The following is a 20,850-nucleotide window of genomic DNA, read 5'->3' as shown; positions in this document are numbered from 1 at the left end:
AAACAAAGCCACTGATTTGGTTTTCCCCTTTTTTCTCCATTTTATCTTCATAAGCAGCAAGTTAGGGCTCATGCAGATGGATGCTCTGAGCCCATACATTGTAAATGCAGGTTTATTTTGCCGTCTGGGAAGTGCAGGTGTTGTGTACAGATGCCCATTGACACGAATGGCTGTGCATAGTTGTACCGTACTTGATTATAAGCCGGCACTCACGTTAACACATATAGGATAGGGTCATATTACAAGAATAGTACGTTTCTATTTGTGTAATACCCCGGCACACTTTACCTCTGTTTACATGTGTACCGGCGTATACCCAAGTACAGCGGCACAGCCATTCATGTCTATGGGCGGTTGAACATGGCACCTGGGCTTCCCAGGTGGAGAAACGCACTGGAATTTATGCTGCATGGGCTCAGGTTTTTTTTTTAATTTTGAAAAGAGTGGTGAAGGATCACCAATCCTGTTGGGGTTTTTACTGCTATCTGGGGCTCCATTAAAGAGATTTACCTTCACTTCCTGTCCTCCTGACAACACAATCACCAGACAAAAAGTGATCCAAAACGGGGACACAGACAAAGTAAAATCTGGAAGGGGTTCTACCATTCTTTTACTAAAGAAAATACATTTTTATTTCTGTCTTTGTTGCTGTTGGAGAGGTCTGCTCACTTCCTGTCTGTTAAAATGTGGGACAGGAATTGAGAGTATATTTCTCCAATGGGGCCCTAGATAACAGTATAGAAAATGTTATCCCTTATCCACCCGATCCATCCCTTTAAATCGGGAGTGCTCAGGGCTCTATCAAGTTATAACACTTAAAGGAGAAATGGGGCCAAAGCTCTTTTGGATCCGGGGTGAGGAGAACTGAGCGATCAATGGTCTTTGATCGCTCGGCTCTCAGTGTAGAGCACAGTGTGAGAGACAGTTGCAGCGTCGGATCAATGCTGCAGCCACCTAGGTGAGTATAAATGTTTGTTCTTTTTTTATATTCCCAAACTTCTCCTTTTAAGTGTAATTATTTGCAGTATATGAAAAAGTTAAGTATTGGTGACAGGATCCCTTTACGAGAACCAGAATAATAAATCAATTTCAAGCATACTTTGTATACCAACATATTACGTGTACGATCCCTGTACTGTTTTGATTGTGATTCTGCATATCGGAATGGCTCTCTGTCTAACAAAAGTTGGTGTAAAGTCTCTGATTAATTTGCAGCACCCTTTTGTTGGCTGTAGACCAGGAATTCAATCTGTACTCATTGAAAATGAATTTCTGTACCAATGTGATCTCCTGTGAAGTTTATAGTGTGTGGTTTACAGGCTAAACATGTAGGTGAAAGGCAGATTGCCCATGGTGCCAACTTGGCCAAAGGCACTTTTATGTTATCATTGCGGTTATTGTGTACAAATGTGAAACCACCCTGCTAATCAAACACACTATAAATGCTGTGCTGTAATTATAGTTGCTTTAATGCTTATATATTCAAATTGTAATATCAATGGTAATAATAAGCTTGATTTGCTTTTACATTTCTCAGTGTGTGACCCTGTAACACAGTTACAGGGTCAATTGGCACAAGCCACAATGAAAGACCCTTAGAAGTTATCTTAGACCTATTTACATTATAACAGACAGACAGGTGGCTGGAGTTGAACACATAAGCCTCTTTCAATTAACATGTTGAGTTCAGAATCAAACAAATCAAGAATAGTCTTTACATATATCCTGGGAGATATTGTGGATAAATAATACTGTCCCATTTTAAGTAGTCCAAGATATATTTTCTCAGTCACCCCATGCCTCTAATGAATTCTGGGTTCCACGGGCCCTCCCGTCACAACTGGTATCTGCATACCTCCACCAAAGAGCCAGCCCACTGTTTGTACCAAGTCGTAGGACTCATGAGGTAGGCAGGGAGCTCTGATTTTTCAGAGAAGCCCCAATACCCAGTGATGATGTCATTGGTTCTAAAATATGGGATTTAATGAAAATAGAGAAGGTTTTATTTAAAAATGTAATTTGCATGTTGATAAAGGAGGACATAAAAAGACAGGGAAGGCAAAATATATGCAGATCAAACTTCATCATTAATGTGTTGCCTGGAAATGAACTTGAGTTTCATTTTTTCTGGGTAATCAAAGCAAGCCCCTGCTAAATCCACCTTCATCCATCACAGCCCAATAAACATGGTGTAAGCATATCATTGGTAGGCCTTCATAATTCTTACAGCCCAGGAAGGTGATGGTTTGAGGTCTACTGTAAGCCGTCACCACTCAGGGGTTGTAGAAAAAAATAATTTGTTTCTAGGAACAACTTGGCTGCTAGGAAGGGAAATCTACAGCTCTAATTTCCGTTTTATCACCTCATACTTGTACTAACTAAACGGTTGTACTTTTAGGGGGCGTGATCAACCTAAGTATTCCAATTGTGCTGCCTGTATCTATGGAAGACAAGGAAAAACTGAGTGGACTGAATGCATTGACCCTATCATGTGAAGGAAAGAGAGTGGCAATTCTGAGGAACCCAGAGTTCTTTGAACACAGAAAAGATGAGAGATGTGCCCGTGTCTGGGGGACAACTTGCACTAAGCACCCTCATGTCAAAGTAAGTCCATTTTTTTTTTTTTTTCATACCATCAAAAGTTAGCGTCGCATCATAAAAACTATAAAAACATAAAAAAAATCATAAAACCTATCAATAAATGGTATATGATGTCTATACTCAGGCACTGAGGTTTGTTTTCTGCAAAAAATCAAAAAATTCTGTGGCAACTCTGCACATGCTCAGTTTTCAGTGAGTTTCTATGCTGAACATTTCCTACCTATCACATCTGAGCAGCCCATATGACTGTAGAGTTACACATGTGGGTGTATACACAGTGGTAAATGCTAACCCACTCCCCTCCCTTCTCATGGGGGTGAGATATTACATGCAGATTCATGGAGGCTTCGTCTCCCTCTTATTCTAAGCCACAGGCTGGAGGGGGCCTGTGACTGGCAGAAATCTGCCCACAGTACGTTTTTTCCATAAAATAATAAAAAAAAATGATTTCAAACATGTATTTGTATGACTATTTAAAACAGTTTGTTGATATTTATTTATTTTTACTTTGTATTCCAAAAGTCTGTTTTGTAACCAGCAGCAGAGGACTAGAAGTTCCTCCTGCAGACAGACTGGGGAAGAGCTGGGTCATGTGACAGCTCTATATTAAGAAAAAAGTACTTTTTATGTTTTTGTTTTTTTTAAATAAATTGCAGTGCTATCATCCACATACAGAAAGAGAATGAACAATGTGAATTGAACAGTGTGTGTTTAGTATCATTTTAACAGTCAATTGCAAGTGGAGGTATAATTTGACTATTTCATGTCTGTTGGGTTATAAACAGCACAATAAATGAATATGAAAGTATTTTAAGCAAAACCTAAAGCCCAACCGTTAGTCTAGCTACATGTTTATTCAAAAAGGCAAATTTTTCTCTGACACAGATCACAATAAATATGTTTCAAAAATAAACCAACACCACCAAGTGTGCAGACAAGGTGAACCAACATACAATACAAAACCAACATAAAAAAAGTACCCCTGAAACAAATGTCTTCTGTATCAGAAAAATTATATGTTAACCAGTTAAGACCCGGACTATTATGCAGGTTAAAGGAGTTGTAAAGGACTTTTTTTTCACCTTAATGCAATCTATGCATTAAGGTGAAAAAACATCTGCTGAAGCCCCCCCCCCCCCCCCCGTTATACTTTCCTGACCCCTCGAAAGTCCTGCGTGGTCCCGATATCCTCTTCGCTGCTCAGCCTGGCCGCTGATTGGCTAGAGCGGATGGATTGAGAGCAGCGCAGCCATTGGCTGGCGCTGCTGTCAATCACATCCAGTGACGCGGCGCGTCTGACATGGATCAGGGGCACTCTGTGCAAAACGAACTGCACAGCGGAGGTAAGTATAACATGTTTATTTTTTTTATTTTTTTAATTCCTTTAGTGACCCTTTAAGGACCTGGCTCCTTTTTGCGATTCGGCACTGCATCGTTTTAACTGACAATTGCGCGGTCGTGCAACGTGGTTTACAAACAAATTTGGTGTCCTTTTTTTCCCTACAAATAGAGCTTTCTTTTGGTGGTATTTGATCACCTGTGCGGTTTTTTTTTTGCGCTATAAACAAAAATAGAGCGACAATTTAAAAAAATTCAATATTTTTTACTATAATAAATATCCCCCAAAAACATATAAAAAAACATTTTTTTCCCTCAGTTTAGGCCGATACGTATTCTTCTTCTACATATTTTTGGTAAAATAAATCGCAAAATAAGCGTTTGATTGGTTTGCGCAAAATTTATAGCGTTTACAAAATAGGGGATAATTTTATGGCATTTTTAATAATATTTTTTTTTACTACTAATGGCGGCGATCAGCGGTTTTTCATGACTGTGACATTATGGCGGACACATTTGACACATTTTTGGGACCATTGTCCTTTTCACAGCAAAAAGTGCTATAAAATGCACTTTTTACTGTGAAAATGACACTGGCAGTGAAGGGGTTAACCAGGAGGGGGCGCTGTAGGGGTTAAGTGTGTACTAAGGGAGTGTTCTTACTGTAGGGGGGTGTGGCTATGCGTGTGACGTCACTACCCCAGTAGTGAAGTGGTTAAAGCAAACCCTGTGCTGTCACTGCCTCTGTGCCAATTGAGGCCCCTGTAGCTTCTTATATTTATATAAGTAAAAACACACATGACCTGTGGAATCCATTGTCCAGCAACCAAAACAATTAAAGTGGTTGTAAACACTTAAGGTTTTTTTTTTTTACCTTTTTATGCATGAAGATAAAATAACCTTCTGCTCCCCCTTATACATACCTGAGCCCCCTCTCGATCCAGCAATGTGCACAAGAGTCTCGGCTGTCCTGGGACTCCCTCTCCTCATTGGCTGAGGGGAGCCACTGCTTCCCACTGCTGTCAATCACAGCCAGTTTGCCAATGAGGAGAGAGTGGGGCCGAGCTGCGGCTCTGTGTCTTATGAATGTATAGAGCAGGGCTCAGGAACAAGCATGCACTAAAATGCCCCCATAGCAAGCAGCTTGCTATCTGGTGCACTAGTCAAGGGGGAAGAGTTAGGAGCGCCTGCAGGGGACCCGAGAAGAGGTTTAGGGCTGCTCCGTGCAAAACCATTCCACAGAGCAGGTAGGTATAACGTGTATGTTGGTTATTTTTTTTTTTTTTTTTTTAAGCCGAACCTTTATACCACTTTAAGGTTTTTTACCTTTATTCATTCTCTGCATTAAGGTAGAAAACTTCCACGGTCAGCTACTCCCTAGTTCCCATTGGCTTTTGCTGCTGTCAATCAGATCCCATGAGCAGAAAGTGAGGGGTCAGGCGGAGCTGCACTGTGCGTGTCAATAAGTATACACAGCCCTGCTTGGGGTTGAGCCTACACGAGTGCCCCATAGCAAAGCGCTAGAGCTGGAGACATTCGGAAGGAAGGAGGAGACAAGCTTTCTGGTGGGGGACCCCAGAAGAGGATAACAATCACTGTAATATTTTGTGCTGATAACTGTATTGTCCTTATGTGCAAGCATTAGTAGACCTATAACAAAAATATATTATAACCCTGTTTTTTTTTTTTTACATTTCAGATGGTAATGGAAAGTGGCGATTGGTTGGTTGGTGGAGATCTGGAGGTCCTAGAAAGAATCCGATGGGAAGATGGTTTGGACCAATACCGCCTTACACCTCTTGAGCTGAGACAAAAGGCTAAAGAAATGAATGCAGGTAAACCCCAAGATATTTCTGATATTATGTTTTCCTAATAACCAGTTTATGACATTGCACCAGCTGGCTGCGGTGTGGGTGATTCTGTTTATTCTAGTGGTGGTGAAGCGATATTGGGAGCCCAGAGGCAGCATATGAGATACATGTTACTGTCTGCTTAGTACAACACAATTTGTAAAAATGTCTCTTGCTTCCTCTTATTGTGCTCTACTTCTGACAAAATGATTTTGGGTATAGAGGAGCAGGCAACAACACTAGTGCTTGGCCCAGCAATGGTCATATGTAGGTGAGGAGACAGTCATCCAAGTGTAAGCTCCAGTTGTAGATAGATTTAAAGTGGAAGTAAACCCTCCTATTGTTTTCAACCAAGAAAGCTGCCAGCTTGGCCTGGGTTTAATCGGCAACTGCCATGATGCTGCACATGTGATCAGTTATGAAACCAGCCATTGGATGGTTTGACAGTTTGGTTGAGAGCACAAGCAAATGTGACAGCTAGCAAATCCGGCATGCTGGGAATGTTAACTATTTTGAAATGATCAAATCGAGGGGTTTACTTCTGCTTTAAAGAGGAGCTCCAACAATTGTGTTTATTAAAGTGGATGTAAACCCCAAAATGTATTTATTTATTTTTGATGTCACAATGTAGAGTATAAGATTCCCTATCATCTGTGCCCAGTCTTGCCACACAGAGTTAATCCAGCGCTGAGCAATCCTCTTTTAATGTTCAGTGAAAATGAACAGAATTCCAGATAAAAACTTGCCAAATTATAAAGTCTGTTTCTCTGTTCTTGCTTTGTGTTACAGGTTATTTACATATCCTGGTAATATACAATGAACTTTGGATCACCTCATATTATGATAAACATAACATAACATAACATATGATAAACATGTCCAAGCTCTAGATATGTAAATAACCTGTAACACAAAGCAAGAACAGAGAAACAGACTTTATAATTTGGCAAGTTTTTTTCTGGAATTCTGTTAATTTTCACTGAACATTAAAACACTGAACATTAAAAGAGAATTGCTCAGAGCTGGATTAACTCTGTGTGGCAAGACTGGGCACAGATGATAGGGAATCGTATACTCTACATTGTGACATCAAAAAAAAAATTTTTTTTTTTGGGGTTTACATCCACTTTAAGTCAGCAGCTACAAAAAAACAGTAGCTCTTGACTTTTAATAAACACACACTCATCTGTCCCTGGATCCAGCGATGTGCTCACACAAGCCTTCCCTTCGTCTTCTGTCCTCAGCAACTCAACTGTGAGCACCCAAGTGTGTGATTGTGGCTTCACAGGCAGGTGCGGGGGAGAGGAAAACCTCCGAGTGGAAGAGGGAGAGGGTACCTGCTAAAAACCCTTTCTTCTCAAACAGAAGTATGATAGCCCCAGAGTCTTGTACCATTTAAAACAACAGTAATTGATTTTATTTTAACAATATATGTGCTTTACTAATGGGGGAGAAAAAAAATACAAGATAAGCTACATTAAATGTCCATGCTGACATCCTAATACTAGTTCCCTGGCTAAGACGCTGATCAAATGGCTTGAAGGCCATGGCATCAGCATGGTTACGAGTTGACGTCTGAGATCTACGGCTCTTTCATGGCAAAAATACATTTGCCTGTATTCTGGGATAGTGTGCACACAAGGGTCAAGTTACTACATTGTGTATTTTGTTTAATGATTAGACAGCCATTATAAAATATGATTTACCCTTGTCCATTGTGCCCAAGCATGGAATGGCCCGGAATTACCTTTCTTACACAGGGATGGGAACAGGAATGTCCGCCAAGGAAATCTTACTGGGAGGGTTTAGTGCTGTAGTTCTGTTTGTTCAATGATAAACTAATCTGTAAAATTGCTTTGGCACTCTGTTCATCAACATGTCCTCATATGTACTCCTGAGGCAAGTTTGCAGACATTGCGATTATTTCGTGAACAGTGCAAATGATCAATAACAAGCAGTGCAATGTAGATTTTGATCAGTAGCAAATTTTACACGTTTTTTTTTAATTATTATTGATAATGTCTTATAGTCTTTTGACCGAACATGCTGATAATTACTTTGAATAGCATAATTCATTGCACATATAGAAACTCATTGAAAAGATGAAATGACATTTTTCTTTCCCCCTTCCTTTTTCCTAGATGCAGTATTTGCTTTCCAGCTGCGTAACCCAGTTCATAATGGACATGCATTGCTGATGCAAGACACCAAGCGCCATCTGCTGGCTAGGGGCTATAAGAACCCTGTGCTGCTCTTACACCCTCTGGGAGGGTGGACCAAGGATGATGATGTTCCACTGGATTGGCGCATGAAGCAGCATGCAGCAGTGCTGGAAGAAGGTGTTCTGGACCCAAAATCAACCATTGTTGCTATTTTTCCATCTCCAATGCTGTATGCAGGACCCACTGAGGTGAAAACATTTTCTTTTTATTATGCGTAAATCTTAAACCTGAAAATTCTTCTCGTCCTTGCAAGTTTTAACTGGTTATTTAGTGTGGGGGGATGGTAAAAGCAAACTCCACTATGATTCGGGGCTGGACTCTGCTTTGGCAGCTTCACATCCAATGCAGGACTGACCGTGCTTTTCAGTCTTGATGACCTTAGACCAGCAGTCTCCACACTTTTCAGTATGAGGGCCACTTTGAATACTTTATTAACATTCGCAGATCAAATCAAACAGTTTGAGTGAGTGCTTAGTGGATAAAGAAAGCAGTTGGAACTAGAGAATAATATACCCAAATTCCCTCAGTGTAGGTAAAGATATGTGGGTTTACCACAAAGCAAATTTAAACATCTAAAAAAAATATATACCATTAATCAGCAGAAAAAAAATCTAAATGAAAAGATATTATCTAGAACTAAATTCACAAGAAAAAAAATGAAAGTGTGATAAAATGATATACAAATAGGACACCAATGTTTATAATTCCATCATTTCCTGAACATATGGTGCATAAATTCCTCCTTGAATTCATTCAAAGATTTGTGCATTTCATTGTGCCAAAACCACCACTCTACACTCACCAGAACATGTGGCTGCCAAAAATGATAAGCAGCAACAGTGCTCTTTTTTGCACCAGTTTCGTGGAAAACAATTTTTCCACAGACTAATTCACACGACAATGTAAAACATCTGTTATCGCAATAAACAATTGTTTCCTATCTGTCCCATTCACACTGCAATGGAGCCGGTGGCTGTGATAAAACACAGACCTACTGCATTTTGTTGCAGCACACCGTGCTGAATCGCATGGCAAAGTACAGCAGCACATTTCTCTGCTGTACATTGCCATGAATAAAGTATATGGGGCCAAATCTTCAAAGGAGATACGCAGGCGGAACTGCTGTTCAGCCTGCGTATCCCTGTGGCTATCTTTGGAAACGATCCTCAGAAGGATTTTTCCAAAGATAGTCAGAAGATCTGACATCTGTAAGACACTTACACTGTCGGATCTTAGGATGCAGTACCGCATCCGCCGCTGGGGGCATTTTGAGTCGAAATGCCGGCTAGCGTATGCAAATGAGGACTTAAGCAGATCCACAAAGCATTTATAAGCTTTGTGTTTTCTGCGTAAGTTACGATTTGCACGCGTTAAATTAGGGCTGGTTTTACAATGTGTAAAGTTAGTACACCATGTAAAACCAGACCTTTTTTTCGATTGCCGCGATTTTTTTTTAAATTTGAATTATTTTTCCCGGCGCGTATTTTTTTTTTCACCCGTCGCAACTTTATTGTCCCGTCGCAATCCACAAAGCCCGGCGTAAATTACGTTCGCGCGCTGCACGTCGGGAAAATTACGTCACACGCATGCGCAGTACGGCCGGCGCGGGAGCGCGCCTCATTTAAATTGTAATCGCCCCCCCGGAGAGGAGGACTGCCTTGCGACGGAGGCACTTAAGTTACACGGCCTGAAATTTCTAGGTAAGTGCTTTGTGGATCGGGCACTTAGGTAGAAATTTAACACCTGTGTAACTTTACTGCTGAAAGTTAAGTTAGGCGGCGTTTTTGAGAATTTGGCCCATGTTTTCTACACTTAAAGTTTGCACAAAAAGAAAGGAAGCCAAGCGATGCGCTGAATCTGGCACCACGTTTTATTCACCCCTGCCAGGAATGGACAGCTTCCGGAGCAGTAAAGTGCTCTAGCAGCTCTCCATTCCCATGTGAATTCCTGCTGTGTGGCCCAGTTGGGAACATCTGGTATAATTCACCTGGATACACTAAGTAATTGCAATGATTTGTACAGTTGTAATAACATGACTAAGTTCCTAAACTGTGTATTAGGATTTGTTTTACCATCCATCATAAAGGGGGTGAAATTGTATTTTAAAAGCATTCTCAATAAATATAATGGTTGAATGTTTTGTGATGCTAATTAGTACCTATACTGTAGGCTGCTGCAGAAAAAATTTGTCACAAAGGTAAAGCTTCTGTTTAGATGCATCACGTTGCTCTTTGCCATTATCAATAGGGTGCAGAGTTTTAATGTATTGGAGAGTTGTGTGTTTGTACTTGTATACAATTGTGCAAAAGATATTATAATACTCAATAACAGTCCATGATATGAAGCATCAGTCCCCCAAAAAAACAAATTCTGGTTATTAATGAAGTAAGGTGGGCTAACCTAACGCCTGGTTTCTTATATGTCTCCAACAGTGGAGTCCTTGTTACTATCTATCAAGGAGGTCAGTACGTTTAACCATATCATGCTGTATACTCCACATTGTTGGCGTATACAGCAAGTGTACAAGACATTGTCAGGAAATTTAGCTGTACACCATGTATCAAAAACAAGTTGTTTTGTGGGGACTGGCCCATTTCATAAATATGAAAAAAAGGCAATATTTGTATTGAATGTACCTGTTGCATAGTTCAAGCACTCGGATCTGTAACACTACTTGTGTATGCTTTGTATTCTAGAAAGATGCATGGTCTCTTACATCTTCCCTTTTTTACAGGTTCAATGGCACTGCAGATCTCGCATGATTGCTGGATCCAACTTTTACATTGTGGGGAGGGACCCAGCTGGCATGCCACATCCTGAGACTAAAGTGGACCTGTATGAGCCAACACATGGAGGAAAGGTGCTCAGCATGGCTCCAGGTTTGACCTCTGTGGAAATCATTCCCTTTAGAGTGGCAGCCTACAATACCAAGACCAAAAGCATGGCATTCTACGAAAAAGAAAAGTAAGAAAAAAAAGAATCGGACATATATTTAAAAATGTGTTCAGCTGCTCAAAGTCTGTCATCTTTATCTATTGATTCACCGATCCGAAACAAGCATGTAGCCAGTAAATGAATTACAGTCATGCATGCTTGTTCCAGGTCAACATATTGCAAGGCAGTTAAGCGTAGTTCAGAATGACAGGATTTTGTGTCCCAAGAACAAAGTCCACAATGTCAGCCCATATATTTATATGTGCTTACAGGTTAAGGGGAATCCGGTTTGATTCTTCCGGTGTTTGTAGAGGATAGTGTGATGTCCACTGTACAGCCATAAGGTCACATTAGCAATTCTGTCACTAGTGAAATTTTTTGGCAGTGCCATGTATCCTTCCTCCATGTTGCTCCCTCATTGCTAAAAATCCACTGGCATGATGGTGACCAATGCAAGGTGAGTTTTCACTCACTGTGTCCTTAAAAGAGATTCTTCTGTTGGAGTCTTACCAGCTACAGGATCGCCAGTGTGACATGGTCCTCCTGTGTTAGCAGGCACACAACATAGGCTCTATATCACTAACCAAACTGAATACTCTGTAGAAAAATTTAGAAAACCAAGCAAGACTAACTCCTCCCAGAAACATGTGGTCTGTGGTGGGAGCTTTGTATTCCTGTGAATGGCTGAGCAGCACTCGGCCCCACTTGATTTTTTTCCAGAAGTAGGACAGTTAGTTCCCATCCCACTGCCAGAAAATAGCGCTATATAATGTATGTAGCTTAGGCAGTTTATACAGTGCTCCCAGTCACTGCATCTGCTAGTTAACCAGCTTGGTCCAAACAAACCATTGGCTTCACTATTTAAATGTCACTAAAAGCTGGAGATCAGCTTAAAGTGGTAGTAAACTGCAGCATTGAAAAAAAAACACCCTCCAAGGCACTGGCATATTGTGCGGGTATGCATAGCATACTAGCACATTAGGAAATACTTACTTACCTTTAGACCTAAGCCCTCCAGCGGTGCGCTGTTACCATTGACAAGGCTTCCAGGTTTGCAGGCTCTGGCTGTAGGAGTGGCCGGGGCATCGATAACGGCACAGTATGCCGTCCCTTCAGAGCACATGAGCCGGTGACATCACTGGCTACATCCAGTGTAAATATCTCCTAAACACTGCAAGTTTAGCAGATATTCACTGTACCTACAGGTAAGCCTTATTATAGACTTGCCTGTAGGAAGAAGTTAAAAAAAATTACTACTACCAGTTTAACACTTTCTGCATTACACTATTATTTACGATTCTGGGAACATAAAAACTAGTGGTACACTGAAATAATTTTGTCTGCAGAAAATCATCCGGGGAAAAAAAATGCAGATTAATGGAAGCCAAAAAGTGGCGTAGTCTGCCCCTGGTGCCGCCCATTGCAGGGGTGTCATCCCCCTCCCTCTCACAGGGTGGCGATCTTTGCCTTTCACGGAGCCGAATTGCATGGCCTGCAGTAACAATGACCCGCATCCTGTGATAGACGGCACACTGATCCAAAGCCGGGACATTAAATCAGAGTGACGTGATCACAGGTGGCGGGACATGGTTACTGCGCCCCGGGCAATTCAAATCCAGCTCTGTGACACACGGAGATCACTGCTCTAATCCGGGCTGCATCTGATGGGCACTGGCGGGCTGCATTGATCTTTTGTATCATGTCTGCCAATACTATTAGCAGTGTGTTTAAAGTAAAAGATTGCAGGCATAAAACAAGAGATGGTTAGAGACTGGGGACATGATACGAGAGATGGTTAGAGACTGGGGACATGATACGAGAGATGGTTAGAGACTGGGGACATGATACAAGAGATGGTTAGAGACTGGGGACAGCATTTTTCTTGAGCTTTCTTGCACTAAAGTTGCCAAAAATAAATTATAATTCATTTAAATCATGGATCTCCAAACTACGGCCCTCCAGCTGTTGCAGAACTACACATCCCATGTGACATTGTAAAACTCTGACATTGACAGACATGACAAGGCATGATGGAAATTGTAGTTCCTGAACAACTGGAGGGCCATAGTTTGGAGACCCCCAATTTAAATTGATGATATTAAACAGTCGAATATAATACAATTTTATATATAACATTTTTTTTTAAACTGTCATTTACAGTTTCCAATCAGTGCACCCCTAATAAAAAAAAATGCATATTACGGCAGTCTGACTGTGGCCTGTACAGTTATCACTAGGAGCTGTCAAAAAGATGCCCATCCCCAAAATCAGAATTACTGTAGTACTCAAAATGGACACTCTACTACTTAGAGAAAGTCACACATGACAACTTCCTTACCATAAGGCTCCTTTCACACTAGGCAGACTCCGTCGCTAGGGAGTCAGCCAGCTCAGCGGGAATTCTGTCTGCTGAGCCAGCGGATGACAAGCCCCTCTCTGCGCGGGGAGGGGCTTGTGCAGCGCCGCGATCTGATGAAAATGGACAGCATGTCCGTTTTCATCAGATCTTACCCAATCCGATATGGACGGATGGGGACGTATCGTGATTTTGGCGGATCGGATGTCAGCGGACATGTCTCCGTTGACATCCGACGCTCCATAGGACTGTACGGAGCGGCCGTTCAGATCAGACCTGAATGGTCCGATTGTGTGAAAGGGGCCTAAGAGTGACGTTAATCACTCAATACCATGTGGATAAGGTTAAAAACTACCACTACCTCTATCTCCTAAGGCCATATACAGGGCTTGGAGCTATGTTTATAAAATCACCCTATAGAAGCTAACTAGTGAGCCTTTTGTTATACTACACCAGATAATACAAAATAAATATGTTACTCTTTCACAATTCCAAAAACATATATGATGTCATGCCCTATAAAATAATTATATTTATGATATGAGAGGAATACTACAAAGGATATAATGTATTTAACTAATATGCTTGTTTTCCTGTACTGTTATTTTTTAACTATGTTCAAAACGTAATAAAAAAAACATGTAATGTTATTCACTGTACTTTATACTTTACTGTATACAATTCAATGCGTTTTGGAATAAAATTACTTACATGCAAATGCTTCAAAAATGATGATGAGAATAATAATAAAGTGAACTGTGTTGTTGGTATTCTTCTGACATGCGAGAACAATCACCAGGTGATGGAGTAGGCACCAACTGTAGGGAGTGAGAACCCTTATCTCTCCACACCCAGAATCATCAAAGTGGGTGTAAAGTCAGAAGTTTTTTAATCTTAATGCATTCTATGCATTACGATAAAAAGCCTGTGTGCAGCAGCCCCCCTAATACTTACCCGAGGCCATCTCGATCCAGCAATGTTGCACGAGAGACTTGGCTGCCTGGGACTCTCTCCTCATTGGCTGAGACAGCAGTGAAGCACCATTGGCTCCTGCTGCTGTCAAAGTGAGTGAGCCAATAAGAAGGGGGGGGGGGGGCTAGGGGTCACAGTTGTGTCCAAGCTTCGGCTTGGCTGCCCCCATAGAAATCTGCTTTCTATGGGGGGCACTCAACAGGAGGGAGGGGCCAGGATCGCCGAAGAGGCGGATCTGGGCTGTTATCTGCAAAACCACTGCACAAAGCAGGTAAGTATAACATACTGAAGAAAAAAAAAAAACACAAATCTTTAGTAATACTTTTAACCCCCTTCACACCGACGTAACACAAATATGTAGTCTTCGGCTTGGAGGGGTTGTACAGGGGGCGATTTTCTTTTTAGAGCTTGTAAAAACCGATGTGGCTAAGCAACCGCTCGGCTGTTATCCCAAGCAGCGGTGTGCCTTCTGCGGCTCTCCCATCCCACCAGGAACGGCTTTGATCGGATCTAGTAATCTGGTAGCGATGTCATGACAACATTTCCGGTTTACTAAAGACATAAAGGCGCCAAATTATAATAAAAAAAAATTACAGCATTCAAAAATGCTACTGATTTTACTCTAAGTGCAATAAGTTTACTGATTTAAAGACTAAAACGTTTTTTATGCTATTCCCATCGAGCGCTGCTTTTTGTTGTTTGAAACTTGGCATTTTGAATGCTTTTAAGTACAAAGAAAGGATTTGGGGTCTTATAGCCCAAATCCCTCCATAAAGAGTATCTGTCACTGCCTATTAGACCCCTTTCACACTGGGGTGGTGGCGTCAATAGCAGTAAAGCGCCACAAGTTTTGGCTGCACTGTTCGATCACTAGCGGGTGCTTTTAACCCCTGCTAACGGCCAAAGAAAGGATTAATAGCGCCGTGTTGCAGAAGCGTTGCCCATTCATTTCAGTGGGAGGGAGTTTTGGGAGTGCACCAGCCCAAAGATGCGGTTTGCAAGACTTTTTTCTCCCCCCATCCTGCAAGCGCACCGCCTCAGTGTGAAAGCACTCAGGCTTTCACACTGGGGTGGCTTGAGAGGCAGTTTTCAGGCACTATTTCTGGTGCTAAAAAGTGCCCCAGTGTGAAAGGAGTCTTACTGTCACAAGGGATGTTTACATTCCTTGTGACAGCCATAAAAGTGATCAGATATTTTTTTTTAAAGGGGACAGTTTAAAAAAATATTTTGAAGTGCTCCATCCCTCCGAGCTTGTGCGCAAAAGCGAACACATAAGCCAGTCTCGCCCCCGCAAAACATAAACCGTGTTCAAACCACACGTGAAATATCACCGAACGTTACAGTGAGAGCAATAAGTCTAGCACAAGACCTCCTCTAACTTCAAACTGCAGATATTTTGAAAGCGTCGCCTATAGTGATTTTTAAGTATTGTAGATTGTCGCCATTCCACGAGTGTGCGCAATTTTAAAGCACAACATGTTGGGTATCTATTTACTCGGTGTAACAACATCTTTCAAATTATACAAAACAATTGGGCTAACTTTACTGATTTGATTTTTTTGTTTGTTTTTTATTCATGAAAGTGTATTTCTTCCAACAAAAAAAAAAGCATTTGAAAGACCGCGCTACGCAAATACAGTGCGACTTAAAATATTGCAACGGTCGCCATATTATTCTCTAGGGTCTCTAATTTTTTTTTATATATAAAATACAGATTTTAACTTGTAATTTAACCCCTTCATGCATAAGCCTTTTTCTGACACTTGTTGCTTACATCTCGCTGTTAACAATGTTAAAGGCCAAGTTAACCTTTTAGGAATAAATGCACATATTTTTTTTGCATGGGGGGGGGGGAAAAAAAATAAAAAATTTGCATCTAGTATTTTTTTCCTACACGAGCCTTCAAAGCATTGCACCCACTGTCAGTGCAATGTCAGGCTTCTGCAGACACTTACTGCAACTTTGTTGCCCATACCTCTGTACAGGTTCTCTGTTAAAAAGCTGGAAGAAACGGTCCATGAACAATGAAGGTCGATCATCATTGCCCTCACAGTCCAATAAAAACTGCAAGCTGTCTGCCACGGTGGCAGATAGGACTTTTACTCTTTGTTCACAGATTCTTGTGAATGAATGACATGGTTGCATGGGCATGCACAGCTGCGTCATTCGTTCACTAGGAACTGTCAATGAATATATTACAAGTACCATCTTCCACCGTGGCAGGCGAACTTGTTCTCAACAACAACAAATGTGGTAATGAGTGTACTCAAATCTTCCTCCAGCTCTCCAACTGACAGCTTGTACAGGGGTACCAGAGAGATGGAGGAAGTGTTTGCAGGCTCTTTTAAAATAATTAATTAAATGCACATTTTTTATTTTTCCCTGCAAAAACATGCACTTTATTTTCAAAAGGTGAACTTGCCCTTTACCTGAGTTCAATCAATTTCCATCTATAATAATCTCTCTAATCCTCATTTCCAGGCACAATGAATTTGACTTCATCTCTGGAACTCGGATGAGAAAACTGGCACGCGAAGGTGAAAACCCTCCAGATGGCTTTATGGCCCCCAAAGCCTGGAAAGTTCTGACTGACTATTATTGTTCTCTAGAAAAGAATTATTGATTCCAACTAATATGTACAAACTCCAGTGCAAGTAATTTTTAGTCTAGCACTTTTTTAGAACTGAAATTATAAAAAAAAAATATTCTTATGCTAATTAGTAAGAACACAATATTTTATAACTTTTAATACAGTTTTATGTTTTTTTTTTTTTTTTTTTTTTAAGTTAAATAGAAGTTGAACTTTTTACCTAACCTTTAAATCTCCCCCCAGTGGATCACTAAGACTGAAAAAAAAATTAATTGCTGCAAGATTGTGCTTTAAGGAATTGTTTTCCTTTTTAGTTTTGCAAAAAGTTTGTAAGAGCTCTAGACCCTGAATTAGATTTTATTGCCGTCTTTGACCCCATTGGAGAGATTTACCCTTGAAGAACTAAAAACATCATTTCTATCAGAGTATAGACCATAATAAAGCACTTATTTTAGTGGGTGATGGAAACATGTCCATTTTTATCTTTGGGCAGTTTCTCCGCAGCCAGCAGTGCAGGAAGTGAGGGGAATTCTCCCTAATGTGACCACAGACAGTAAAAAAAAGGCACCGGGGTAACAACTCTCCCCACTGTATACAAATTTAAGGGTTTAATACAATCACCTCACAACTTTTTTGCTTACCAATAAGCATTCAAGTACTTCATCAATAATGCAATTTAAATTAACTAGGAAATATTACATTTTTGGCCATTAGCCAGCTTACAGCTTTAGAATAGATAATCAAAAAATATTTCCGATGCCAAAGTGATACAAATTCTTACATTGTCCTTTTATATTATAGGAGTCCTTAACACTGACTGTGTTGATGGGGGAATCTAGCCATTTTCTTTTGTGCAACCTGTGGTTGCAGAAAATAAAACTGCTCTATCTATGGCTGCCTTAACATAGTACAAGCTTTTATACTCCTAAGACAATCACCTCATGGATGGAGTGAATGCAATCTGCTGAAAATGCACAGATACATAGGAAGTAACTCGCCACTCTAGATTACTACCTTATAGGCACTGCATGTTAACATTTTGCATAGAGAGGATTATCAAAAGGGACAATTGTCCTTTTACAGATAATCCAACCTTTTAATTATGGCCAACACATGGGAATTTTTCAACATGTGTATGTTGGAGGGTACAATTGCTGCCTTTAAAAGAGTGATCTTTGGGAAACCACACTGTGAAACATACCATATGCAAAACAGAGATGTCATCAGTTTTAAATAATCTGAGTTCTGCTTTTATGCATTGCCTTTACAAGGCACTGGAACCTACTACTGTTCCTGGCTTGGATCTATACATGGAGGCACACTACCTTATCTGATCACAGCAGCAATCGAGTACATAAGGCTGGATTCTAATCCACTCCTTGTCACCTTGTTTCCAAATAAGTGAGAGCCAAAGCCTAAATGGACAGAATATAGAATTACTGCATGCACAGCTTGTCATAAGCAGACATGAGGAAAGCCTGACAAAGCAGAGCACAGGCAGGTGCAAGTAGCCTTATCTTGCTGAAATAAAGATTTGTGTTTACCTACTGCTACAGATAGAGGATGAAGGGGGTAGCATCCCTGGTCAGAAGCAAACATAACTGGGATAAAAGTGTAAGCTAGAAGACCCCAGAAGGACAAGATGTTAGTAAGGCTTTCTCCTCTCCCTTTAAAACACATAGGGAAAAAAAATGAAACAACTGGATGTTCTACTTCTACTATTTTTTTTGTAAATAATGCCGCAGACATGCATTTGTTGATTGACAATTGCCTGCACAAATTTGTATTTAAAGGAAAAAAAATCTGAGTTTTGTAGATTCTTTTAAAAATAATATAATTATGTGTACACGTATTGTAATAATGGACCAAATTTGTCTTCTGTTAATGAGATTATTGACACGTGCAGTAAATAAATCTGTATAACCGGAGGAAAGCTGTTGATCTGTGCTGGAATAGAGGATCAGCCATAGTCTGTGGGATACAATAGTAAAAGGATGTAGCACTTTTGTGCGTTAATTGTGAAGGATCCATGTTGTTGATACAAACAAACGTCTGTATGTTTATTTGTTTATTTTGATTACATTATAATTTTAAAAATTTCATTAAAATGTGTATTTATTTTATTGAACGGTGGGACACAATTCTCATATGCGCTTTAACAACGTATTGTGTTTACAAATTGTCTCTTTAAATGCTATATAAATACTATTTTAGTTTGCATACAAAATAAATTTTTATATATTTAAATTTCGTCTTTTTTTTTCTACTTGGTCTGTGATTTACTTTTCTGCAGGAACACAGATGAACTTGCTTAGCTTTCCAATCACTTTCTCCCCTCACATTGGGGATGACAAAGTTAGAGGTTTTTTTTTTGTGATTGAGTGGTGTACACAAGTTAGAACCAGTCAGTGTTTTTTTTTTCCCCAATTGCAGGGTGTATTCCTGCTGTTAAATCCCCCCCCCCTCCCCTCTGTCTGCCCCATGGTCAGCTAGACAGAAAGTGACTGGAATTTCTAAATATTCCAAAGGAACAACTGTTTCACTGATAACTAAGAGGACATTTCCTTTCACTTCCAGTTATGTCTTTAGGAAAGGAAGAAAATAGAAATCCACCCAAGGATTAAAATAAATAAATGCGCAAAAAAAAAAAAAAAAAAAAGAAGAGTAGGAAATAGATAAAACCCCTTTCAATCAAGCAAAGAAAAAAAAAAAGACAGTCATTCTATATATCATAAATTACAGGGCTATTTTCTAAAAAAAAACAAAAAACATAAAACCTTTTTTTAATGATAGTTAGGAAAATATATTTAGACACACAGATGGTAGTTTCAGTACAGGCTCCAACACTGTGATAGAATTATGCAACTAAAAAAAAAAAAAAAAAAAATATGGCATAGAAAAAGTGGCTTACCTCCCATTCTCCTTTAAAAAAGAAAACGCAGGGCTGAAAAGTGGATGTAATCAGGATAATCAGAGAAAAATGATACATGCAGGATATCCTAGGCTAACTTCTGACTTTACAATGTGGCTGTCAAAAAATATATATTCAAAAAATATGAATATCTGTTCCACAGCGCTATCACTTAAAGCGGGGGTTCACCCTAAAAAAAATAATTTCTTTATCTACCATACAAACTAGCATACTAGCGTCAGCTACAGTATGCCTTTTTTTTTTGCGGTGTACTTACGGTTTAATCCGTAACTTTCATTTCAGACTCCGGCCGGGAAATGGGCGTTCCTATGAAGAGGGGTACATGATTGACGTCCAGCTATGGCGCATCATGCCTTCCGAAAAAAGCCAAAATAGGACGCAGACATATACGGCGCCTGCGCAGTCAGCTCCTAGTCTGTGTGCAGGCGCCGTATAGCGCCGTGAAGAGCGGAGTCCTATTCCGGCTATTTTCGGAACGTGTGACGCGCCATAGCCGGCCGTCAATCATGTTCCACTCTTCATAGGAACGCCCATTCCCCGCGGGTGTCTGAAACTAAACTTACGGATTAAACCGTAAGTACAGCACAAAAAAAAAAAGGCATACTGTAGCTGATGCTAGTTTGGATGGTACAAAGGTGTGTTTTTGGGTGAACCTCCGCTTTAAATTCAACCAATTTTATACCTGGACTGCCGCTGTTCATCAAGTGTCTGTGCATTAGTCACTTGCCACAAATACTTCTATTCTACCCACAGCGCTGTCCTTAAATATTGCTAATCCATTTACATCAATGAAATAAACTTCTACAAATCATAAGTAAAATCATATAAACATATGTGCAGATAATATAGTGACCCAATATAAAGTGCTACTGTTGTAAGTCAACAGGAAACGTTCATCTTTAATGTGCTTCCACTCAATAACTTATGCTAAAGTGCTTCAAAAATCCTACATAAGGTGCTCCAAATGGCTTCAGTTCAGCTCCTATGGCTCCAAGTGCCTCATGCAACACTCAGTGCTGTATAAAACTCCCCACATATCTTTGACTTTGTGCTTT

At 40.3% G+C, this 20,850-nt stretch overlaps 1 protein-coding gene across 2 annotated transcripts in view; it reads left to right on the top strand.

Annotated features, from left to right (window-relative positions):
* Nucleotides 1-19,110, top strand: part of PAPSS2 (3'-phosphoadenosine 5'-phosphosulfate synthase 2) — a 71,064-nt gene extending 51,954 nt beyond the window's left edge. For both annotated transcript variants that reach the window (XM_040362052.1, XM_040362051.1), the window contains 5 exons: nt 2,399-2,604; nt 5,639-5,774; nt 7,931-8,199; nt 10,746-10,975; nt 16,755-19,110. In XM_040362052.1, coding sequence (XP_040217986.1) covers nt 2,399-2,604; nt 5,639-5,774; nt 7,931-8,199; nt 10,746-10,975; nt 16,755-16,896 — 983 coding nt within the window. In that variant the 3' untranslated portion in view covers nt 16,897-19,110. The remainder of the gene's footprint in view (nt 1-2,398; nt 2,605-5,638; nt 5,775-7,930; nt 8,200-10,745; nt 10,976-16,754) is intronic.
* Nucleotides 19,111-20,850: the final 1,740 nt, after the last annotated feature.

Source organism: Rana temporaria, chromosome 8, assembly GCF_905171775.1.
Source record: "Rana temporaria chromosome 8, aRanTem1.1, whole genome shotgun sequence".
In the NCBI taxonomy this organism is placed as follows: Eukaryota; Metazoa; Chordata; class Amphibia; order Anura; family Ranidae; genus Rana; species Rana temporaria.
This window is presented reverse-complemented; position numbering and strand designations above follow the sequence as displayed.